This window comes from Trachinotus anak, unplaced genomic scaffold (genome assembly GCF_046630095.1).
Source record: "Trachinotus anak isolate AG129_WGS33_773 ecotype Australia unplaced genomic scaffold, CSIRO_AGI_Tana_v1 ptg000020l, whole genome shotgun sequence".
NCBI lineage: Eukaryota > Metazoa > Chordata > Actinopteri > Carangiformes > Carangidae > Trachinotus > Trachinotus anak.
The window spans coordinates 5,234,173-5,260,012 of NW_027273871.1; the positions used below are offsets into that span (position 1 = coordinate 5,234,173).

Genomic DNA, 25,840 nt, shown 5'->3' on the forward strand with positions numbered 1-25,840 from the left:
AAAAATGCACAGACACACAGGAAAGTTACAGTGGAGTCTGATAATTTGCAGCTTTACTGATGCTGTGTTGCTGTGGTGATGTGATATATGACAGCATACAGCTACTGTATAGACGACTGATATAACAAAAATGACGAGATTTGAGATCATCTTCACTCTGGAAAACAGCCGTCTGACCTTCGAGGATTGGCGTCGCCTCCAGGACCTGCTGCTCTATCCAGGAGTGTTGGCCGCTGATGGCTGCGAGGAACTGCAGAATCAGCTTTGTGCTTTCTGTCTTCCCAGCTCCGGACTCACCACTGTCACACAGACACACCTGTTACACACCAGTATAACACAAAGACAAACTCTCTCTTTGTCTCTCTTGGTTCTGTATCTGTGGCTGTAACCAACAGAAATCAGCAGAAATCAGAGATCAGAGTGTATCTAACATTTGCTGCTGAAAGACAATGTTTCCACTGGATAAGGATTATATAATGTACAAATCTCTGCTTCAGCTCCAACGTGCACTGGAAATATTTCACAAGTTGTTCATCATTCAGCTTTTGTCCAAAGTGACATACAAATGAGCTACAATCCAAACCAGAGGAGACCAAGGAGAAGTGTCAGAGAAAAAGTGCCTCAGGACCCCAGGGCCACAGGGGCAGGTGTATGAAGTAGCACATAAATGCACAGCAAAGAGAGAGCGAGAGAGAGACATATAGATGAAGAAGGAAGGAGAGAGAGAACGAGAGAAAGAGCATTTTAGGTGAGAGGACGACATGTGACTTGTTCTACTGACCGACCTCAGATCTGCAGTCAGCTGTTCACTGTGCTGCAGGATTCTTAGATGTAAATGTGAACTGCACGTGCACACACTGATACACACATACCTGATGATGCAGCACTGGTCCTTGTTGTTCCGCTGCATGTTGAAGTAGCAGTTGTCTGCTATGGCGAATATGTGCGGCGGCATCTCGCCAATCTTCTTGTTAGTGTAGAGGCGGATCTGGTCCGGAGTGTAAATGGGCAGCAGCTGGTAGGGATTGACTGCCACCAGGATGGAGCCTGTATATGTCTGCAAGAAGCAGAGAAACACAGAGGAGTGGATTTCAAACTGTGCGAAGACAAACACACAGACATTCATCTCCACTTTCAAAAACTTGCTTTGTGTGTTTGTACAAACCCCTGGTGTTACTGTATTCTCCCATAGTACCGTTATTTCTCATGATTATGATAAAATTTTATCATTATGTTAAAATGACCAAAGAACTTTATGTTTCAAAACATTTGTCTCATCTCTGTTGCCTTTATTGTGTAATTTTGTGTTTTATGCTTGTTTTTAAGCGTTTTCAGTTTAACATGTTTCCCTTCAATTCAATTTGTTTGTCCATTAATTAATAAATTATATGTTTAGTATGAAAAATCATTGTTGATCAATACTTCAGATTATTTCAGTTCAACTATAAAGATAAGTTTAAAAATTTATTAGTTTAACCAAGTTTAGGTCTGATACAGTCAGTAGTATCAACCTCATCAGCTACAGTCACCTACCTAATTAAATTGTAGTCATAAGAACACTATTTATTGTTACGTCATGATTAATTAAAGAGGTTGTTGAGATAATTTTAAGTCCTGCTGGACAGGAACCATTTGTCTCAATCAGCGACTGTGCATTGGAGAGGACCAACCACAGAGCGAGGTGAGGACATTCTGCTTTATTTATAGGAACAAACAAACTCTGCTGCAGGGCACTGAAGACACAAGTAAACAGCTTAACCTGAGTAAGAACTTAATTGGGCTGTGGTCAGTGGTTATCACTGAGGAAAAGGCTTGAAAGTCCCTGCACCTTGTTGTACTGTAGGTGGCTGTAAACGTTTGAAACATCAATACTCACGTAGATGACGCATTCGTTGTAGCGGATGAGCAGGTTGCGGAGGATCCCAGCTTCGTTGAGGTCGCCCAGGCGGATCATGTCCTCCACCCCGTGGATGGAGGTGGGATGCATGGGCTTGATGTTGGTGGCATTCTGAGGGGAAATCCAGTGTTCCTGTGTGAGAGAGGAAACAGGAAGTGACCTGAAAGCTGGGAAGATCAGCTTCTGGAAGCTTCATTACAACTTGAGTCTTATTTTGGTAGTTTCTGTATCAATTATAAAAACACTGTACTTGTCACTAGTTTATCAACCTGACATATTGGTAAAAACCCTCAAACAGACAGAGAGGCTTCACATGGAAGTTACTTAAAGACTGTCCACAGTCACAATATCAGAAATGACTTCTATGTTCATCAGTCACCTCACTTAACTTAGTAAGAGCATTACATACATGCAATTATTATTGATGAAGGAGATGGTCAAGACTGTGAAAATTAGTTTAAATAACCATGATTAAGGAGGAGTAACCGGTATTAAAGTAAGCAACTGAGATGTGTGTGTTCAGTGTGATTGATTTTACTTATAAAGGCTCATAATTCAGTTTAGGTTAAAGGCTTCACATAGATCACCACTGTGATTATTCCCTGATTTCAGAAATATGTCATCAGTTAATCAGTCACCAGTCACCAGGGTCCCACTCTCATGAACACAATATCTCAGGAACGCCTTCAGATAATTTCTTCAAATTGGGCACAAAAGTCCAATTAGACTCAAGGATGAACTGATTAGAGTTTGGTGGTCAGAGGTCAAAGGTCAAGGTCACTGTGATAACAATACATAACAATAACAATAGCAGTACATGTTTCCTTCCTGCTCTGCTGTCGACTCACCCGGCCTTCATCATCCAGAACCTGGATCTGTCCAGAGTCGCACAGTTTGACCACGGCTCCCACAGGGACGTCAAACTCTCGGCCCGTTTTAAGGTCCAACCACACATAGTCCCCCTGGATTATAAAACACAGCTCTGGTTAAATGTGGATAATATAATAAAGAGGAAAACAGATTCGTACTCAGGATAATCAGACCATCACTAAACGTTAAAATTAAAGAGTGAACTGGAAACTTGGATATTGAAATGATAAACTGATACAGTGAAATGGCAACTTGAAAGTGAAAAGGGGAAAATAAAAAAACAAATTACCAAAAAGCTGTTCAATGTTACCTTTATCCTGTTATATGCTCAATCTTATTATTTTGTGCCTGTGATTATTTTGTTATGTATGTTAATAAGGAGGAAATGTCAAAGTTACATCACAGACCTGGAGTTGCTTTCCCCACTTTTTCAGCTGCCAACTCTCTGAATGTGCGGATTTAGACTGAGAAAGGCTTAAAACAGACCCACAGACACACCTTCAGCCCACACTGAGGCTGATGTGACCCCTGACCTTAAAGCTTAATGTTGTTTGGGCTGGTATATAAGACTGAGTGGGGTTTAATTTTAGTGGGGTGCAGCTGAAATCCTGATTTTATCTTTTAAGTGTCGTCTAGCTGGAATCCAGGCCTGCGGTGTGTTGATACTGTCGCGGTAGTTTCCTGATAAGTCACAGATTATGTCCCCTTGAAAACTTATATAAAGTACTTTAATACATATTTGTTCAAAACAAGTGAAAATAAGACCCAGAAAGGACAAATCTCTCAGCTTGTGCCAACAAAATTAACACTTCAATGAGAAAAAATAAATAAATAAGCTGAATAACATTCAGTTACTGATCTCAGGAATGACTGGATTTGTACCAAACAGTTTAATTTAAAACAAGGATTTATTGGATTTGATTTCTAAGAGACACATTCACAAGGAGTGGAACAGCTTGAAATTAGATTTTATTGGATATTATGAATAAAGTTACTTCCTCCGAGGCTGCTGCACAGAGTGAAGAATCTGTGGTGTAAACAGACTTAGAGGATGAAGCCTGTGCCAAACACAGCTAAAGCTGAACTGCAAAGACTGAATATTTAAATGGAAAACTTGAAAATAAAATTGAAAGTTTAATTAAAGTAGTTTTGGTTATAATGCTTTACCGCCATTAGTAGCAAGATCATCAGTAACCCAGCTGTGATTTGATTTTGTGACCATGTTATAATAAATATTCTTGTGAAGATCATAACTTGATAAGACAACTTCCTGCAGTTGAAATTTATGAGTGTCACACTATGACTTAAACAAAATCTGATGCATTGATTAAATGTGACCTCTGCTTCTCACATTTTCAACTCTGCCATAGTCTGACTCCACTTTGGCCAAGACACTGAAGCCATGGAACGGTCATGTCTGCACGAAGCAAATCTGTGAGGCTGTAACTGGGCACAGCATTGCTTTCAGCTAAACGCTAATGGTGCTGCTTAAATATCAACAAATCATATTGACTCATCACCTGCAAACCAAAATTTTGGACTGGTTCATTTAGCAGATGTAGAGATATTTCAATAGATAACTTAAGACTTTAACCTGCTTGTGGAGCCAGAGAAAAACCCAAACTTATCACAATTCTTTCTGTGGGAAACATGAACATCCTCATCAAATTTCATGACAGTGCATCCAATAACTGTTAAGATTTTTATTTATTTATCTCTCGATGTCTCTAACTATAAAACACACGTATGCTCAAACAGCTCAAACCAATTTTTACTGAACTATAATTGTGTGTTTGAATATGTTTGTCAAGTTTTCAGTTAGGTGATCTTGTCTTAAATCAAAATCACGTTTTGCTCTCACCTCTTGTAAAGTCTGATGCAAAACATGATCAAGACATGATCTCACTATAACAGGAATAAAAATCATGAAGATGGTGGTTTGCTCGTTACTGAAACAACAATGTGGTACTGTATATGTGCTACTTTCCAAAAACACCCACAGATTTCGACTGTCTGCAGTTTGTTTAGATGCTAAGCTTCACGGGAGATGCTGGTAAATCTCCTCATAACAGAAAACACTGCAGCACAAAGCTCAGCGCTCACCCCTTCAGTCTAGACCGTGACCTTAAGGATGCTATTTTTGTTTCCATTTAACAACATCCAGATGTCTCCTGCTGAATGAGATTCATAGCCGAGGCTCTGAGCTGAGATTGAAACAGTCCCGTGTGTCTGAGTTGTGCCCTGCAGGACTCTGGGGAGAAAGAGGCACCGGAATCTAGTTATTGAACAGAAACTATTGATGGCCTGATAGGAGGTAACCACGGCTGACTGAGAGAGGAGAGAAGTGGCTTCTGCTATATTTAGAGTGCCGGGACGTGGCAGTGAGACTGAGATGTGAAACAACAATGCATAAATACTTATATTTACACTTTACATTTTCAGTAGTTTTCAGTAAGTTTACACCTAGTGTAAATAATAGAGTTAATCATAATTTTTGTTTTATTTGCAATTCATTTTTAATTCCTAAGGCCCGTTGTTTCTAGACAAAGATATTAATGTGAAATCTTTCTATACTAACTAACAAACCAGTTTCCACTGTATTGAGATGGTGCAAAGTCTCAAACCATAGGCCCATCTCTGTAAAACTAGTTACTGCAGTGGATCAGGGGGATATACGTTTGGTAATTTGGGTGAAGTGAACCTTTAACACCCTTCTGTTGCTATATTCTTAATTTCATTCCCTTTTATTTGCTGCATCTGATTTTTCTGTTATTTATCAAGTTCCATCTTATCTTGCACTGATATTATAATCTCCTTCTGCTTATCTGGATTTTATGGAGGCTTTTTATGAGCAGTGTCACCTACACAGCGATGTAATGAGCTTGACATCGTAAAGACAGAACAGCGGAAGAAAAAATTAAGCGAGTAACCTTCTGCCCTCCTTCAACAGCCGATACTCAGAAGTGTGTCGTTGCTCAAAGGCGTCGGTTCGTGTTTAACTGTTGACTGTAAATCCAGGTTGAAACTGTGGGTGACAGGGACTGTAGCACTTTCTCCACATAGCAGCGTCTATAACAGCAACACGCTGCTTTAATGTGAGCAGCAAATATTGTAGTTTGATATCTACAGCAGTAACTTAACATTATTACACATTAGGAAAATACCTGCTCAGGACAGGAACACAGGAGTTCAGAGTAATGTTAGCGCCTCTGTCCTGATTTTATTTGGGGAAGGTTACACTTTTTTTACTATTGATTATTTTTTTGGCATTTTGATTTTATTTGATAGCTGAGAGTCTAGAGAGAGATAGGTTATGATGTTCAACAAGCTGGGAACCGAACTGCTGACATTGTAGTAATGTGCCTTAAGCATTTCACCACTGAAAGTTAAACCTGACCACATCCATCAGGTTCGCCTTAAATGTCAAATTCATTGGTTATTCCTCATCCTTAAAACCCTTGAATAACATTTTAATTCCTTTTTACTATAAATAATAACTGCTTATACTAATACACTGCAGAACAAGAACAACTGCTTCTTCACATCTGTGTCTTGTATGGATTATCAGCTGGTGAGGATAGAGAATCTTTTCTCAGCTTTAGTCTCAGTCTTTTATCATTATTTAATGTATGTGGCCCTCACATGCACATTAAAAAACCTTTTACAGGCTTTTAATTTTAAAATGAATCAGCTAGAAACATTAAAAGTCAACAGGAGACAATTTTCAACCAGCACACAGGGTATTAACTTTAGCATTATGCTATCTTGCCACAGCTGATGCAGTCGTTTCATCCCACACACTCCACAGTAGAGAGCCAGAAATCAGATTCAGCCTGACAAATGAGAACGGACCCTCGTGAACAGTCAATCCTGTAAATATTCAAAAACGGAGACAGAAAGAATAAAATAAAACCAGCTCCTGAGCTGATGGTGACTTTCTACAAGACCTACCTGCTGCAGAATGACCATGGTTCAGCCTCGGGTTGATTCCAGGACATCAGAAGTCACCGAGTGTGGCCTCTGCAAAGGAGACAAGCGACACACATCATGCAACTGAGAGAACAAATGACTTCTTCATATTGAATTAGACATAAACTAACAAAAATAATCTGCTATACAGACACTGAGAACAAGGCTTTGTATTACACTGTCTACTATAAAGCACATATCTGGGGAGTAAATGCCCTAAAAATGGAATGAAACGATTTGTCAATAATTGATTTGCTGACTATTTTGATTATGGATTAAAAACTTAATTGAATTTTCAAGCCAACACTGTCAATTAATCATTTTATATAAACTGTAAAAGCTCTGAGGAGCAGCCCCTTTCAAATTACACAGTCGTAAGTACACTGATTAGAGACTTTCTATAATTAAACATGGTGTGGAAAAGCGGGGGACTTGGGGATTTGTTTACTCTCCATATTTTAATGTCTCAGCGTCAAAGATAAACAGATGGCTAACGGGCCAATTTTTGCTCAAAAGACCGTGTTCATTCAAATTCAAACTACACTACACGCAGCAAGGTCAGAGCAGAGACATGGGAGAGCAGGGGAGGAAAGGGGGGGTGAGAGGGGGGGTTAAAAGGTCTGCTGGAGGCTGTCAAAGGCTTACTCGGATTCCTGGGGCTAATCCCAACGCTTAAGTACGTGGCATAGTTGTTGCAGTTATGACAGCTGAATCATTTTCTCCCCCCACCGAGCCGCCTTTCCTTTGTTACCTTCATCCACAATGACCATGTTTCCAGTTAATTACACTGAGCAAAGACAGAGGAATTCTGAATCTTTACATGCTCACATTTTGCAGTTGTAAACATTGTGCACTGAGGGGTTGAAAGTGTCGTAGTTATTATAGTAAATACAGAAAAATTTTTATAGTTTGACAACCAAGCACTGGACCACTGCTAATTAACACAGTCCAGTTTGAAGCCGTAATTAAATCAAACAGATTGATTTAAAGAGGAAACCTTTTCATGAGCTGACTTCTTTTAGGGAATATAAACTTTGGCAGCATAACTAGCTTGTGTGGCTAAAAAAAAGCCCAGACTGTATGAGTGATGACAACAAGAGGGTGGAGGAGGGGGGTCAGCTAAGTGTATTAATGATCCATTAGTGGCACAATAAGCAGATTAACATTAAGTAATCAAAAAGAGTGTGTATTAAAGACAGATTTTATATAGGGGCAGAAAAGCTTTTGAGGGGGGGCAGCAGTACAGATATTCAGCATCTGCACTTCATTTCCAGCCAAGTTCATCCATATGTAGCCGGTCTGTAGTCATATGTTCAGCTTATGCCAAGACAGAGCCTCTTATCCTGAACCACAGGGTGCCAATCTGGCACCTGTCCCAAACACAGACCTAAAGATCTGGACTAAACATCACTGTGTGTGTGTGTGTGTGTGTGTGTGTGTGTGTGTGTGTGTGTGTGTGTGTGTGTGTGTGGCCTTTCCTCTGCCCACAAACACAGATCAAAGTGCCAAACTTACAGAGCTGAGTCAGTGATAGACCACTGCACTGAAACAACAGATTGTAAAACCTAAAGATTCCTGTTTAACCCCTTGTTGAGGATAAAATGTACTGTCTCAACCGTTAAAGGAGATCAACACACTGGTTCCCAGTTTTAGGCTTGTGCAGAGCTCTAGTGGTTATGACACTTGTGGGATCTAACAAACTCTGTGTCTGCAGCCTTGCAGTTCTAGGAGTTTGTTTGGAGGCTGTTTAGTCATAAACAAAAGGATTGAACAAATTTAAATTTTGACCAGGGGATCACCAAAGTTATTACAAATCATCCTGAGGGGGACGAGGATTGTTTGTACTAAATTTCATGGCAATCGATTTGGTAGTTGTTGAGATATTTCACTCAAAATCACAAAGATGATGCTTATAGTGGTGCTAGAAGAGTCAGGGGATCACGAAAACAGGACACGAATGTTTGCACAACACATTGGTCGTATTGTTAGGTTCATAGTTCTATAATCAGCTCATATCAGATAATTTTATACCATATTGTCATATCTCAAGGCCCTTTCCCAAATATTATAATTGCACATGTGCAAAGTTAGCTTTTAATTAGCATGAATGGAAACTAGCATCACTGGTTTATCTCTTTCTCTGGCAGATGTTTTGCTTTGATCAGTAAATGACGACAAAGACATTTTTCTTCAAGAGCTAAAGGCACCACAGTCAAAACTGACACCAACAGTGTCACAGAAAATATCTCAAATCAACTCATGTATGTGATTAACGTCCGTCACACTCTGACAAGTCAGAATATTCAGAATAAAAGATCAAGGAGACGCTTTATTAGACCTCAAAGTTAAAAAACTCAGATCTCTGTCATCACAGCTCATGAGACCCTGAGTCAACCTGGTGGGAGATTTTCATGTTCAGGCCAACAGCAATCTTACTAAAGCCTCGGCTGCTAATCTGTGTGTGTGGCCATTAATGCAGCTTTAACAACTATGTACTGTTTGTGTGTGTGTCCTGACTCACAAGGCAGGGATTCAAATTCAGATTCAGATTCAGATTCAGAGCCATACTTCCATGTCTTCACAAGTTCTGTGGTTCAATATCTGCAAAAAATATCACAGAAGGGTATTAATTCATAATATTAACACCTAATGCAGAGTTTAGTGGTTTAAAGTAGACTTACAGTCATGTAATTACAGTAGGTACAGTAGTGTTTATATTTGATGCAGTTTTGTACGTCCACTCCACTAATTTCAGTGACAAATATTTTACTTTTTACTACATTTATCTGACAGCCAGTCACTACTTACCTCTCAGACTTAGACTTTATATACAAAACATAAGATGATCTCATACTGTAAATGCTCAGTTGCTTTAAATAAAACAACCCAACATTAAATAAAGTCGCTGAATTTGGTTCTACCTTGACTGACTATAATTATATATTTCTCTGTCTGATCTACAGGAATAATTCATGTTTCAAAGTTAAGTCGATTAAAAATAAGCTTTTACCGTATAACATTGAATTTTTTCCAAAGTTTTTTTTAAATCCTTGATAAAGCAAAATGATTTTTTCACCTTAAAACAAAGCCACACTAGTATTCCCCTTGCCTCCAGTCTTTATGCTAAGCTAAGCTAACCGTCTCGCTTCATATTTAACAGTCAGTGCTTAAACAACCTTTTTATCTAACTCTTGATGAGTCAGTCAGTGCATTTTCCAAAATGTCCAACTTCCTTTAACAAAGCTCTGGCAGCTTGACTGAGGAAAATAACAGCAGTTCAATGTTCAGGTGAAAAAAGGTTCAGATCTATGTTCAGGTGAAATGTGACTCTTGAAAAAAGAAAATCAACATTTCAATGATTGAAATGGACCAGAGTGAAGCTGAATTATCACTGACAGAGACGCTGCTGTTCAGCAGAGAAACTCAACCAGTGCTTTGTTTAAAGCTGATTCTTCTCATTTTTCTGAGCTCAGCTGCAGCACAGTCAGCCTCAAACCAAACTAAGAAGTGTGTCACAACACGTTTAGCTTCATTATATGATCAGCACATCGCTGATGTAAAACCACTTTAAAATCAACTTGACTGTTGTCATTCATTGCAATCCCTCAGCTGTTAACCTGTGTGTGCCAAGCATTTTGATTATGAATGTAAAGTTTAATTATTAAGCATGGAAACAGCAGTTTAACCCCCTCTGAAAATCCTTACTTAAGGTCCATTTTCTAGCTTTTTATGGAGCTTTTACCTGAAACTTGTGGCCGTGAAGCTGCAGCAGAAAGCTCAGTAAAAAGCTATTAGGAGGCCCATGTGTTTAGAGTTAAAATCATTAGTTGATTAACAGAAAAATCATGAAATAAACGTTCTCTGGTTTCAGCTTCTGAAATAAGAGAAGATTTTGATCTTTTCATTGTCATAACTCACTGTGAACTGAATATCTTCAGGTTTCATTTGAACCAAACAAGACTTTTGCTGACGTTGCTTTGGTCTTTTCATAGATTGCACCATTAATAACATAATTAGAAAAAACAATCAGCAGATTAAGCACTGATGAATATAGTTGCAGCCCTACTTCAGTAAAGACGTTTTGATCAGGGTACCTTGATTTTATCTAGTTCTGATCCAGGTACTTAAGTTTTTACACAGAGATATTGACTGTCTCCCCATCCTCCTGCTTTCTGTCTTTATGCCTCATATGATTACTGCTATTCACAGTTATAATTCCTTCTGACAAAACTTTTAAAACAACAATTATGTTTCTCTCTTTTCTGAACGATATTTTAATCTCCTCTGCACTGAATTCATTCTCATCACAGAGACACTTAAGCTGTTGTCTTATCTGATGAGACATTATCTGTAATGGAATCTAAACTGGAAGTAAGAAAGAGAAAAAACATTCCAGACTTTATGCAACAAACTCACAAACATCAGAGCCAACTGTATTTACTTGAAGGGTACATAATGGCTCCTTTAAGTGCTGGCACAGGACGCAGCGAGCAGTAAGAGGCTTTGGCCTAAAGCTACAGCAGCGCAGCAGCACTGTGGCCTGGTAGCAGGCTAAGCCCTCAGCCCTGACCCATGTTCACCTGCCCCACTTACCTCTACACATTTTTAAGGTCCCCTCTTCTTCCTCACTCGTCTGCTTTGGTCCTTGTGTCAGGGAAGGCGTGAGGGGGCCCAGAGTTAATGGGATGGTTGACCAAGATGGTACAGAGGAAGCTGGAGGATGAAGTACTTCTTTCTAGTCCCGTCTTTTGTCTGTCAGTCCCCTTCTTCTTTTGAAATCTTTCCCACGGCCTTCACCTGCTTCCCGTTCTCTTGTGGTCGCAGCCTTCTGTTCGTGGTTGAGGGGTTTTTTGCGGCCCAGTTACAGTTTGATGTCTGGGTCAGTGACGGGGCTCTCCAGACTCTCTCGCTGCGTCTCATTCATGGCTGCTGATCCTGATTAGCCGGGAGGTGGAGCCTGTTGGTGGCAGATACAGAGACCAGCTGGGAGGTGAAGAGGGAGGTGAGCCAGGTCATGAATTCCAAGTTGTTACACTCTTACCACATGCTAAGTAATTTTAAAGGATCAGTTCACAGAAAAAAAAAACAAAAAAAAAAACAGCATCATCTTTTGAGAAACAGTGTGAATGTTGCTCTGGATGATTCACATAACTATCATCTGTTTTCATGGAGACTATTCAGTCAAAAATAGTTCTATGTTTTTGTGGATTACCCACAGTGGAGTGAAATTATTTCTGGAAAAACTTGTCACTGTGGGGATGGTAATGTCGGTCTCTTGGTCATGGCGACCTCCTGACAACAAGGAAAGGAGAACCACGCTAAGAAGTAAAAAAAAATTAAATTGGTGCGTGTGGGACTGAGGATGGAGAATCCAGTACAACAGCTTTTCTAGCACATGTGCAGTGCAGTGTTTCCCATACATTGATTTATTTGCCACCACATATTGATTTTCTTTTTTCTTTTAAACACCATTTCAAATGGGTAAAAACGTATTTCATTGTAGAGCTGTTGCACAGCACACTGTTTCACACAGCCCCCCCCCCCATCCCCCTGTTGTACCATAATTAGCATCCCTGCTGTGAAACGTACCCCCTTCAGGTCAGGTTTAGGCATGAAGACAGATGACTGGCTAGGGGTAGGGTTAAAATCACGGTAAATGTACATGTAAATGTTTCGTTTGGCAATATGGGTGACAAATGTTCCAAACTTAGGTCAGATCACTAAGTCTGCGTCTCTCGCTTAAGATAAACAGGAAATAAGCTTTAATTATCTTGTATCTCTAATTGATACTTGCAGTTTAAAGCTCCATATAGTATAAAGGTAGATGCCCATGTGTTTCTGATTATAAAGCAGGTCTAGGTTCTACATTAATACTGTGAAAGTATCAAAGCCTCAGTCCACAGAGAAATGCACACAGCCTGTATTCAGAAACTGAGCTTTAAAACGAGCTGTCAGGACTAATGTAACATTGTGATGTCACAACTATTCTGTCACTGCCCTCAGCCACGCCCCAAACCACTTGGACTCATCACCCAACTTTGCAGGGTTTAGTTTCTCTGCGTGTTTACCTGAAATCTGCGATATTTTTATTCGACCACTCAGAAAACAGCCAATCAGAAGAGGGGCTCAGAACCTCATTCATTTCCATACAATGATGACGAACTCAGTAGAGTAGGTTTTCTTGTTTTATTTCAAAGTCATGCCACAAGTTGACATTAAATACAAAAGAAAAAATAATAATTTCAGATCGTAGCTATAAAATAACCACAGTGTAACCGAGAACCAAAGTCAACGAACACACGCATTGAGAAAGAAAAAGGGAAAGCTCACACTGAAAATAACACACAGACAAGCACACAGTACAGAACATACAGCACAGCTCTCTGATACTTAGCTATCAGTAAACATACCAGTTTGGAACGCAAGGTAAAGTGGATATATAAAATTAACAAGGTTATAAAATACTGATAAAAGATACTTGTTATAAAGACTGTAGCATCTTCTAGAAGTGTCACCATGCAGTAGGTATTCCAGTCTCCAGTTAATAAACATCAGCAGAAAAATACAAGAATCACAAGCTCATTCCTTGAGCAGACAAGACTCGATCTCAGATAAAAATTTCAGAGTCAAATTCGATACAGTCTACATGATGCTGTCATTGAGAGAAACATAATACCTGGTGTACTCGCTCTGGGACCCCATCACAAATGTCTTGTAATTTAGACACATGCAGCAGTATGCAAGTTGACAAGGCTATAAGATTTGCAGGCAAGCGAACCTCAGCCGCGATGTCATCGTTCTGTCTAGAAGTGATAAACGGAAAAAAAAAGCCTCTTAAATAATCACAAAGAAATTGTACTTTTTCAACGCTCCGACACCCACATATTCACAGTTTTGTATTTCCATCTCATTCCTAGTCCGATGACACCTTGTTTGAATTATGGGAACGACATGGTGTCTTTCCCTTTTCTTAGAGGTTTTGGAGGAATAAACGATCCCTTTAGCACCTTAAATGGGATAATGTGAGGACAACCTTCGGTAAATGTACAGGTCTCTATGGTGGAGAGGTCTAGTATCTAGTTTGGGAGTTGCTGCTATAATCTTGTTGTTGAAGGTTCCTTCTATTATCTTTCCCCATAAAATTTTTGTTTTTGTTTTTCCTTATCCAATATCAAATATAGAAGGTGTCATATTCTGTGCAGTAAAAAAAAAAGAAAAAAAAGGGGGGGGGGGGGGGGGGGGTCACCAAGTTATGTAACAATAACAATAATTCCTAATAATATTGTTAACTAATCATTCAACACAACTTGGACCCGAATAAGAAGCAGAAGATGGGCAGGTAAATGCATAGCCACATATTTCTAGCAGATTTTTGGTAAAATCACTCACTCACACACACACACACAAAAACACACAAAAACACACACACACACACACACACACACACACACACACACACACACACACACACACACACACACATATGTGAAATTACTGTCTATGGCAGGCTGGAAAGAATATTTAAGACCTTTGTGAATGAAATATTAAGGGGATTGTTTGTTTTTGTTTTTTGAAAAGCTCTGGGGTTTATTAATACTTGCAGGGTAATAAAGTTAAGTGCGTTATATTGATGAGTTGGAACAGAACCTTATCTTTAAGTGTAGCGTTAAAGTCCCATATCATCACATCACTTAGCTAATGCTGAGGTTTACTTGCTGTGCTATCCCAGGACACTTCTTCAGGCCGCCTCCCTTTCCTCAGTAGAGAAGTAGGCGGAGGCATCACATTAACCCATTTAAAGAAAAAAGTTGAGAAGCTGGGAAATCTTTCATATTCACTCAATTTTCTTTTTATATCTGTATAGTAAATATGAAGCCAGCAGCAGCAACCAGTAAACTTAGCTTAGCACAAAGAATGGAAACAGAGGGAAACAGCTAGCCTGGGTCTGCCTTAAGGTAACAAAACCATCCTACCAGCAGCTCTAAAGCTCACTAATTAACACATTATATCTGATTTGTTTAATATGAACAAAACAAAGTGTAAAAACAAGATTTCACATTTATATTTATCATATTAAAAAAAGGGTGAAATGTGTTCATTAATGAACTTTGGCGCCAGCTGTTTCTACCTGTTTCCAGTCTTCGACTAAGCTAAACTAACTGTCCTCTGGCTGTATTTACCATCCAGATGTGAGAGTGGTATCAATCTTCTCATCTAATTCCTGACAAGAAAGTAAATTAGAACATTTCCCAAATTGTTGAACATTTCCTTTAAGGTGTAGGAATAACCCAAAGTCACGCTCATAATTCACGCAAGGTATAGTGGGACAAGGAAAGAGGTCCGTTATCCACTTGATTCCTCTAAGCATTCTTGCTGATCACTAGAGCTAATGAGCAAGAACATCTTCCTCTTAAGATAAATGTCTAGAATATATTGTATAACATCCATCAAAACATGGATACCATAATAATAACTGATAAGTCAAAGTGCTGCTACTTTTATATACATACTGTATATTGCAGGTTACTGAATACAAAATATTATAAAACTGGATATTGTTTAAATGCATGCAAGTGTGCAACATAAGCCTTGTACTTCACACAGTATGTTTATCAAAGTAGCAACAGCAGATTTTACAACACTCTGAGAACCAAAAATAGAGATTCTGTGACTTGTAATGGTGCGAGCGGATCTGAAGCGGTTTTGCTACATGCACTGGTATTTTTGGATTCGTACAAAGGTCACCACCATTGTGAGCAGTTCAGCTTCACCCCAAAGGTTCAGTTTTCTTAAAACCAGCTTTGGCATGGCCGTGCAGAAAAAAGAAAATATATATATGTCTATGTGTGTTCATGTATACACACACACAGAAAACTGATAAGCTTTATAGCAACTGTCAAAAAACCAGCAAAGGTCCGTACACTCCAACCAAGGCTGGTTAGTCTAGTAGCTGGGGTGTTTGCTTGTGTGTGTGTGTGTGTGTGTGTGTGTGCGTGTGTGTGTGATTAACAGTGGAAGCCATAACACTTTTGGCAAAGGATCACAATATGCAACAATTACAATGAGTAGCGACAACAGTGATAAAGACAAAAACAGAAGAGAAAATGTCGTGGGGAGCAAAAGTGGTACAAAAAACTAATTGTCCCATCTTACATTTGTCCAGCAGGTACATGACAAACATATTTACAGTGTCCAGCATAACTTCATCAACACACACAAAACCTCCCTTTACAATAGACCCTTCATCTTTTTGGCACTGCTGCTGCACACAAGTAGAAGGCTGAAGAGGAGCGCCTTGATAAGATTTCACACTGCTACTTTGGCTCCTCACTCTTATTATTACAAACACGCCCATATGTCACCGCTGTCAGGTTGTGTGTTTGCTGTTCGCACGAATAATAAAAACAGGGAGCCATGAAATAACAAAGCTTGTTGCTGCTGGAAACCTGATGAAAAAATCTTCAGTGTAAAACTCGGTAGTGGCATCAGATGAAGCTGTCAGTCATTAACATGGCACATTAATGAATCCTAATTCAATCCTTGTCCAGTCTTAACCTTGATGTCCACTGGAGTCATGAGCAAAGCATCTCAATGGCTGCTGGTTTCGACGCTTTGCAATCATGAAAGATACACATGAAATTTATCTGTGAGTGTTTATACTCACAGATAAATATTTATACTTAATGATGTGAAATTATTATCAGTGATGCATGTTGTTCAGTATTGATTTTGTACTTCAGACACATTGAAGATTAAGGATCTACAACCATAGCAGTGGCTCTATGAGGCTTTACAGGCAGGTGTCATGTTCACCATGTTCATATTCTTAGTTATACTTGTTAACATGCTAACATTTGTTAGTGGCTGATGGAAAAGTCATTCGTTTTTCAGACATTTCGTCATGAACCATTGGACAAATTAAAAATCTGATGGTGCTGGGTGCCATTTGAAAAGGTAAATGATCACCAAAGAGATTACAATTTATTCTCTGGGGAACATTGATGTCTACAAATTTCATGCCCATCGTATAGTTGTTTACTAAAATCCACAAATATCAACCTGATGGTGGCGCTAGAGGACGAGTCAGGGGATCACAAACATTATGAAGCTTCATCCTCAGGATCATGAATGTGTTGCAAAAATTCATATAGAGAGATTTTTCACTAAACACTGAAAATGTCAAGCCATTAGTTTCTGTTACAACACCGATTATAAATAAGATGCAAAAATATATTAAATATGCTGAAAAATGTCAGATCGCTGTTGGAAATGTGGCTGCTCCAGTGGACATGAAGGGGTTAATAAGGTGTTTACATAATTACAACAAAAAGGTCAGTAACAGGTGTCATTAATGCACAAACTGTGTACCCAAATTAAATTAACGTGATAATTCAAATGCGCCATATGAGAGTGTAGTGCTCACAGTACTTAAGTAACTTAAATCCATGTAATAAAAACATCAGTTAAACAGCTTCCATCCAGCTACTGTATAAAACTAATGCGCAGTAAATAATTCATGCTTAACACCATTTCCGTTTCCTTCATTTGTCTCCTTATCTGTGGCACATCCAGCTTCATTGAGTTTTGTTTCCTGTGGTGTTAAATTTGAAAATAAAATAAAAATAGAAAAATAGAATCCCATCACACAAAGTGAACTAATAAGAAATCATTTCAAATTAAAAAAATCTACTGAGCTGAAGCTTATACACTGTTTCACAATTACAGCAGTGTGACAAAGATCACTTTTAAACATTGATTAAAATTCATGAATGTACCAGGAAGCAGTTATTAGTTTATAGTCATGTTTGTGATAACATCCTGTTTAACTGGGTCTTAAACAGTCCCATCAGCAAAACATACAGTAAACTGTGATGCCATGGTTTGATCGTAAGCTGCTAATTTTTAAAACAGTTTTTAATAAAATGATTGCTACCAATCATCTTTAAAACCAAATGTGGTCACATGTTGTGTCAGTAGATGGCCTCATGAGTGAGGGATACAAGAGAGGAGCCCAACTGGGACCCCTGTGGTTTACCTGTTTATTACCACATTATTATTATTATTATTATTATTATTATTTCCGAGTGGGGACGCCACTCAGGAATACCAGCCTGTCACATGGACATGATGCCAGTGCGATCTTATCCCTGTTTGTTCCTCTCATGTGTTTCCATTACATTCAAGATAAACATCTGTTTTTCTGAAAAATATACACCTGCCAATCTCTGAATGAGCCAGAAGGTTGTTAAACAGAGGTTTACACTGTTTGGAAGGTATTTCCTGTATCCTCAAAAATAAAAAGTTATCCATCTGCAGCATGATTCTCAATTTGTGACCACAGTATACAGTGTTTTCCACCCAGGAAGCCAGAAATGACCAACTGTATGTCTTTGCTCTTTTTGAAAAACAGAAATTATATATTAACATCATATTTTGTGTGACAATAGAAAGTAAAACCAAAAGTTGAGAGAAAACAAACAAAGCTCTAAGTTTAGTTAACTGAGCAAGCACAAGCACAAACTGCGCATTTTTAGGATAGGAAACAAAGTTTTAATTTGGAAGCAGGTTAAAAATCTTTGTTTGTTGTCTTTGTTATCTGGTTGGAAGAGTCATTCACTGTTCTGGAAATACCAATTCAATGGAAATATCAACCCTCTGGGTTTTTGAAGGTCACTGGGTATTTATTTTTTTGAAAATCTGATGCTTAGCTGTGCGACTGAAATGTAATCATAATCCATGAGAGGCTCAAACTGAGGCTACTGTCACCCCCTGATCTGTGTACTATCAATTTCAGTAAATCCATGTAGCCACCTACGCCTTTGGCACCAATAATCTCTCTCTATAAATCCCTCAGTCAACCCAGTGTTCGCCATTACAAGCTGATTTTGTAGAGATTCACAGTATTGACCTGTGGGGGATTAGAGTCACACAGATATGTACAGTCACACCTGGAAGCTCTGTTCAAACAGCCTCCACCAGGAGGCTCCACTGGCGCAGATAAGACCTCAGTGCCTTGCACAAGGACACTTTAGCAGTACTTAGTGAGGGAAGGAGGAGGCTTTCTCTCCTTTCTGAGCTAGTGCGTAAATGAAACTCAGCAGCTATTCAGGCACCTGCTCCCACGTCTAACCTTGCACTGCTTGGCACTACAGTTTCTAACACTGTCTGTCTGCAGGATTCAGTCCTCCGTTACCTAACTCTCAACTTCTGTCGCTATCTGACTACAAAACAACAGAAAAATGCACAGAGAAGATAAATAGCACCTAAATAGTCAACAACTGCTGCTAATGTTCACCGACACTAGAGGCGTGATGAATGCATCACTGTGTTACAAGACATAACTGTTTGAGACCGGTTGATATGATCAGACTGACATGAGGTGCGTTAGTGTAGACATGCTGACTGCTCAGAACTAGCATCTCCAAGACTTTTGAGATAGAAAGAATAAATATATATATATATATTTTAACAATTGAACAGTACAATACAAGGCCATGAACATATTAGAAAATAACCCATGCAAGACACATTTATAAAGATGCTGTACACAAAGGTGTGTGATCCATTAAATGCCACGTGTGACAGTTCAAGTAATGGAAAAAGGCGCTGACAGAAATCAGGAGAATGGACTTGATAGTTTGTCTGAGATTAGTCCACTAACTGTCTTACATTCAAAGGAAATGTCTCGATAATGACAGTTACTTACATTTTTAATTCTTGATATGAAACACAGGGAAAAAACGGACACACCCAAAAGTCAATCAAACGTGGAATGAGAAGTCTCTGCAGTGACTTTGCTCTTTTGAGAAAACAAAAACAAAACAAAAGTTGAGATTTTCAGTCTGGGCCTCTGTCACAAAAAGCCCGCAATGTGCTAAAAGGTCAAACTGGATGGCAACATGATCTACGCAACAAATGCCATGGTTCATCAGAGATAGATTTCATTATACCAGTGTTGGTTCAGAATGCAAAAGCCATCTGAAATCCCTTCGTTCAACAGTTCGTCCCATGTCTCGTGCTGTTTTCCTGCTGTGGAGGCAAAGCCAGGACCAAGGCAATGGCACAGGTTGTTTGGCAGGACGTCTCCTCTGCTCTCCCACCTCTTCCTTTCATCGTCAAGGGTCTTTTTTTATTTTTTACCCCATAAGAACTAAATAAAGTGCAAAGGTGTGTTTTTGCCCAAAGGGCTCTCTTGCTTTTGCTTCACACCTTTTCCTCAGAGATCGTTTTCTTCCCGGTTTAACGTGGATTAAAAGATTTACATTCATCCAAGCACTCCAAGATTCTCCCATTTAGGACAACACTGAAACTAGCAGCACGCACGCACACACACACACACACGGGCTGAGCGATTAATCAACTTTTATTTTCAGTTATGATTTTGGCTTCCAACCATAATGAAAACAAGATAATCAAGATAGGATGATTCTGTTTTGCAAAAATGCTCAAATGTTTCTTCCTGTGTTATAAATCCAGCGCACCCCTTTTCTCTACAGCGGTGGTCTTTGACCCCTTCCTAAAAGCTCAGACTCTCTCAGGCTGGGGCGCGTTTAGTTTCAGCTGGAGCCAGGACGATGGAAAGAGCCTTTGGTCAACAAGAGAGCTCAAACCAACCCAGCTGTTTGGAAACACTTTGGTTTCAAAGTCCGACGAGGAGCAACAGCAAATACTGTGAGAGATTTGGTTCATGATGTGTTTTCAGTTGGCTGTGGGAGTGCGCTACAACATAGATGATCTTATTTATTTTTATATCATTTATAGATATTTATATTCAAGGAAATCCAGTTTTTAAGCTAAATAAATGTATGTTTCAATGATTGATCGTATTAAACAATCAGGATATTGACCAAAGTAATCCTGATTCAAATGTTTTGGCATAATCGAGCAGCCCGAACACACACACACACACACACACACTTTGTCTCCAACAAGCAAAAACACACACATACACACACTCACCCCTGTTCTGTGCCAACAGCAGAAGCACAGCTGCCGTCTCTCGGGGTCACGTGGCATGAGTCTTCGGCCGACAGACTCAAGACAGAAGAAGCGTCAGGCAGTGGTGTTGCCATTAAGAGATGATGTGGCACAGGGGGTGGTGGTTTGTAGCTAGGCTTGGGCCAGGCCAGGCCAGGCCGGTCCGAAAGGGACGAAGAGAGCAAAGGGCCTGGCTCATCTTTGGTCCCATAAAGCACTTGATTTATGTCAGGGTGAATCTTTGCACTCCGCTGGGCTGGGTTGGTGTACATATGGGGGACGGGGGGAGGGGTCAAAAGGAGGAAGGGTAGCACTATCAGAAGCACCGGCTGCTAAGCTACGACTGAAGAGATTTGCAGCACAGGCAGAGTCTAGTTTTTTTTTTTTAAGCCATGCAGTTTAGAGATCGTCCATAGCAACCGGCAGAAAGCGTCTCAGGGAGTTTCGAATGGTGCTAGTGATGGAAGACGGGAGGCAAGATTTCACACATGAGCACGCTCACAGAACAACACAGAAAAGCTCTCAGGAGAGGGAGAGAATAGCTGCTGTTGGCTTTCGTTTGTAAAGTCCACAGTAAAAAGTGACAGACAGTGCTGCATGCTCTCCAAAGCACCGGCAAACTGGTGAGGACTTGAGGTGTCTGGGTGGGCGGGAGGGTCATCCACAGATATAAAAGAGCATCCATCAGGAGACAGAAACTAAACCTAAGACAAACAGTGATGGAGGTTTTAAGGAGCACAAATGGAGGCTGTGCTAACACCGAGGAAAGCTGATGTAGAACTTAAAGAGTATTAAACATAACCCACCGTCTCATCAAGGTGGAGAGCCAGACTCAGCCTTAAGGCAATGCATAGCCCTTGGAAACATTGGCACATGCATGGCGAGTGCAGAAATGTCTGCATATGTATATGTGCATGTATATACTGTGTGTGTTTGTGTGCATTTTTAACTAGACCAAGATGGAGAAAGAAAAAGAGAAGTTTGTGGTTTGATAAAACATTGGCCTTTTCTTAAAAAAAATCAGTTAAACTGCAGCTCAGGTGCTGATGGAGACTGTGGCTACAAAACCTGCAGTGAAGTTAATGTCAAGCAAAAACTAAATAATGGACAATTTTGGCAGGAATGTGTTCAGAGTTATTCAGTATGAACCCGAGATATGGACACCTCCCCCTCAGAAATATAGATATAGGCCTTCAGAAACGTGTAACAAAGTCTAGTTTAAACGCTGAAGCAAACGCAAACGAGGGAAACTATAAGAGACACAGAGAGAGCGCGAGCGGCAGAAAACAGACACAGTGAGCTCCCGTGAGGGTCACAGGATGAACGGGGAACACGGACGGCCGGGCACGACTGGACGCCACCTCGAGCGCTGATCATTATAACCACGCAAACGATGGCGTCAGATGTTGGTTAGCGTGGTGGAGGTGATGAGGCGCACAGTGAGCGTGCCCGGAAGGTCGTTGTCCTGGCGGTTGCCCTTGTCGCGGAGGTGGAGCGTGTGCTGCTCCTGCCGCTCGTTGGGGTCGCTGAACAGGATCACCTGACCCAGGAAGGTGTCCACGATCATGTTCTTGTTGTAGATCTGTTGGCCGCTCGTTGGAGGAAGGCAGAGATCCGAAGGGAGCAGAAGGGGAAAGCGGGAAAAAGAGAGGAGAGAAAAAGACAAAAGGCGATAAGCAGTCGCAAGAAGGAAAACCACAGGAGGAGTCCTGAGTCCTTCAGTCAAGCGACTTTCATGAGACATTTCACACTGTTCAGACTGTTAATCCTCTTCAGACACATTTTTGATTTGTGACATTGGGCCACATTAATAAAATCTGACACACTGATTTATAGAAGGCGTCTGTGAAACTGGATCTTAATAAACAAACAATGACATTCACAGTTAACTGATGTTTCTACAAATCTATTCCACATATATATATTTTTTCTAATAGATTTAGATGTTTTCTGCACTTTATGTCTACAGGTTGTTTTTAAAACTTTATTTGATAAGCTTCATAAAAGACAGGAAAGGATGAATTACATCTTGTTAAAAATGAACTTCAAGCAGCTGGAGAAGAAACCGTCAGTCAAGTGAAGCAGTTTGGAGACGAGATGAAGAAGAGTGTAAATCCACTGAGGGAAGCCTGTTCATTTATCAAGTGCTGTTGGTAAAACACTACAGCAGAGACTGTGTTACACATAATACACAAGAACGTGAAGGTGTATCCGCTGTAATGATGCAATTTCATAACCTTTCTAAACATAAGTGACATTTCCACAGGCTCAGAAAGCTTGTTAAAGATCTCCATTTATAACTGAGAACTGATCTGCAGTTACAGCCTCACATTACCTCACACAGATCAGTTACACTGTCACAACAACCAGAGCAGTGGCGTCAGACCGGAATCAGCTGATCCCCTGAGTCCAAGTATCAGGGGAGAAAAGGTAAGATTGGTGCATCTCTGTCACACCTACAGACCGACACAGCACGAACACGTTTCACCACGATACAGATGATGCAATTTCACAGGTCGGACTGAGTAAATTCAACATTACAACAATAATTACCTAACAAGCACACTGGCATATTGAGGGTGTAATTGATTGGTTATGGATGTTCAGCAAAGTTCCTTGGAGATAATCACACACACACACAAACGCACACACAGATGATGAAGGGAGAGTGGATGGAAAGGACAGGTGAGCTGACTGGGACTATAACAGAACTTTTCTCAGGGATGAACTTAAGAGTTTTGAACAGAGGACGCAGGGATTAAATGTAGGTCCTGATCTGTAGGTCAAGGTGTAAAAAAAAAAAGGTTCCTGCCCCGGGGGGGGTAGTAATTTCTGATAGTCCAAGAACATTAGGGGAATGATTTGCAGGATTGAACATCACTGATTGGTCAACGACCAATCACTGATGTTCAACAACACTACATCACTTCCTTCGTAAAATGAGGAAGAACTCTAGCTTCAATATTAGGACGAAAGTCGGATGTTTCTTGTTTTATTGTTAAAAACAAAGGATTTATCGTCAGCCTTCTGAAGAATAAAAAAATAATAATAAAAAAGAAAAAGAAAAGAGAGGGTTTGTGTGCAAACAAGCTGATCGAGCTCCTTTTTATTTATTCATCACATCTAAATCAAACATCAGAGTCACGCAACAGTAAATACAAAAACAACTGGATGACTCTGTTGTTGATTCCACGTGTCTTAAAACGGATTTAAACACCACCGTTGTTTTTTTAATGTTACTGGTTAAATTCTTCATAAGCCTTTAAATATGATGGAAGATAAAAACCAGAACAACAAAAGGAACTTTTAGATCCTGATTTAGTTCCAGTCTTCGCAGCTGAGGAGACTCATTTCTGGAGCGAAATGTTGTTGTTGAATTTTTTAAATTGCAATTTTCTCAGAAATGTTTCTAAAAACCTGGGTAAATAAATCTAGAACTATCTGCATGACTAGACACCACAGGAAGTATTGAAAAATACATCATGTTCATTTGAAATGTACAGTACCAGTCAGAAGTTTGGACACTCCTGTCTCCATTAAGGAAGCTGTGAAGTCTATTTTATGGACCGAGTTCTGAGCGTTCGTTGGCAGAACAATAAACCAAGCCTGTGGGAAATGTTGGCACCTCAGATGATTGTTCCGGCCTCATTCAGTCACAGGATCTGAGCCGCAGGTCGCAGCCGTCACGGACCTGTAGCTCAGCCAGGTGTCAGTGTGTGGTTCTACAGCGCGGTGTGTGCAGAGTGACAGCTCACCTCGATGTGGATGCCGTCCTTGGGTTTCTTGCGGTAGAAGAGGCCTTTGATGTCAAAGTTTGGGCACCGTGTGTCCTTCTGAACCGGCGAACGGACCCTCTCTCCTTCACAGGTGATGATCACGTAGGGATCCACAGCTGCAGGGAAAAGTCTTTCAATCAGGACAATGTGCTGATAAAGGAAACTAATTAATATGCGTGCACTTGGTTTGCTCACATCAGATTATACAGGTTGAGCAGGTGAAGACTTCATTTCCAAAACACTGAGCTGTGTGATTTTTGTTATTATCAATTCATCTGTGGATTATTTTTCTAAGATTCATTGTTTGGATCATAAAATAGTAAAAAATGCCTATTTTCACCTGTACAACAAGTCATCATTTCTGTGATGAACTCACATCCTGCTCACCGCTGGTGGAAAAAGGACATTTACTCATGAACTGTACTTAAGTACTGTTTTGAGGTACTTTTACATTACATTTGAGTATTTTCATTTTCTGTTCTGTTCTTTACACTGTTCCACTCATATCAGAGGTAAATAATGTGGTTTTGCTCCACAACACTGAAATTAAGATTTTGAAAAAAAAATTAAATTCAGCACATTATTAAAGACTGAACCGTTGTTTCCTAACATTTTCAGTTCTGTTTCAGACGACTATGAACTGTCAACATCATTTTTACTTTAAACTTCTCAGATAGTTCAATTGAATTAACAGTTTGAAGTGTAAAGAAGTAAAACTATGCAATATTAAAAAATAGATTAGAGAAATGTTAAAACAGTGAAATCAGATTTGTGAAATAAAACTGTTTTTTTTCTTTTTTCCTCTCACATTAATCATCTGACGAACCTCAGACTGACTTTGTTCACGTTGGTTGAGAACTGCTGCATTTAACTACATAACTGTATATAAAATATTTAAAACTAACTACACCTCAAACAGCCACGGCAGAGTATTAACAATCTAATGATGTCACATATAATAATATATAGAAGCAGAACAAGTACTTTAACTTTTAAGACCTCAAGTGTTTTTACTGGTATTTTGACTGATTTTACTGATAATACTGATACTGATAAGTACTTTTACATAACTTGAATGAAGGACTTTTGTTTGTAATATATATGTTACATATATATTACTTGATTTCAATATATTTATTTTGTTTGTATTACAACAATGTATTTTTACAGTTTCGTATTGGTACTTCTACTGTAGTAAAATATCTTAATACTTCTTCTACCACTGTTGTTCACTCAGCTAAGGAATCTCTATATTAAAGCCACTATGTGGAGGATATTAACTATTCTGAGTTACAGTCAGGACAGAATCAATAGGCTGGGAGCGCTCACACAGACTGCACCAAACAGGAGG

At 39.6% G+C, this 25,840-nt stretch overlaps 2 protein-coding genes across 4 annotated transcripts in view; both read right to left on the reverse strand.

Moving 5' to 3' along the window:
* Positions 1 to 11,675, reverse strand: part of LOC139637586 (unconventional myosin-VIIa-like) — a 37,723-nt gene extending 26,048 nt beyond the window's left edge. For both annotated transcript variants that reach the window (XM_071506400.1, XM_071506399.1), the window contains exons 1-7: positions 11,330 to 11,675; positions 9,258 to 9,337; positions 6,719 to 6,787; positions 2,746 to 2,859; positions 1,877 to 2,029; positions 873 to 1,057; positions 178 to 299 (exon numbers count right to left, since the gene is read on the reverse strand). In XM_071506400.1, coding sequence (XP_071362501.1) covers positions 178 to 299; positions 873 to 1,057; positions 1,877 to 2,029; positions 2,746 to 2,859; positions 6,719 to 6,736 — 592 coding nt within the window. In that variant the 5' untranslated portion in view covers positions 6,737 to 6,787; positions 9,258 to 9,337; positions 11,330 to 11,675. The remainder of the gene's footprint in view (positions 1 to 177; positions 300 to 872; positions 1,058 to 1,876; positions 2,030 to 2,745; positions 2,860 to 6,718; positions 6,788 to 9,257; positions 9,338 to 11,329) is intronic.
* Positions 11,676 to 12,908: 1,233 nt separating this feature from the next.
* Positions 12,909 to 25,840, reverse strand: part of LOC139637587 (calpain-5-like) — a 61,919-nt gene continuing 48,987 nt past the window's right edge. For both annotated transcript variants that reach the window (XM_071506402.1, XM_071506401.1), the window contains 2 exons: positions 24,469 to 24,605; positions 12,909 to 22,295 (listed from right to left, as the gene is read on the reverse strand). In XM_071506402.1, coding sequence (XP_071362503.1) covers positions 22,113 to 22,295; positions 24,469 to 24,605 — 320 coding nt within the window. In that variant the 3' untranslated portion in view covers positions 12,909 to 22,112. The remainder of the gene's footprint in view (positions 22,296 to 24,468; positions 24,606 to 25,840) is intronic.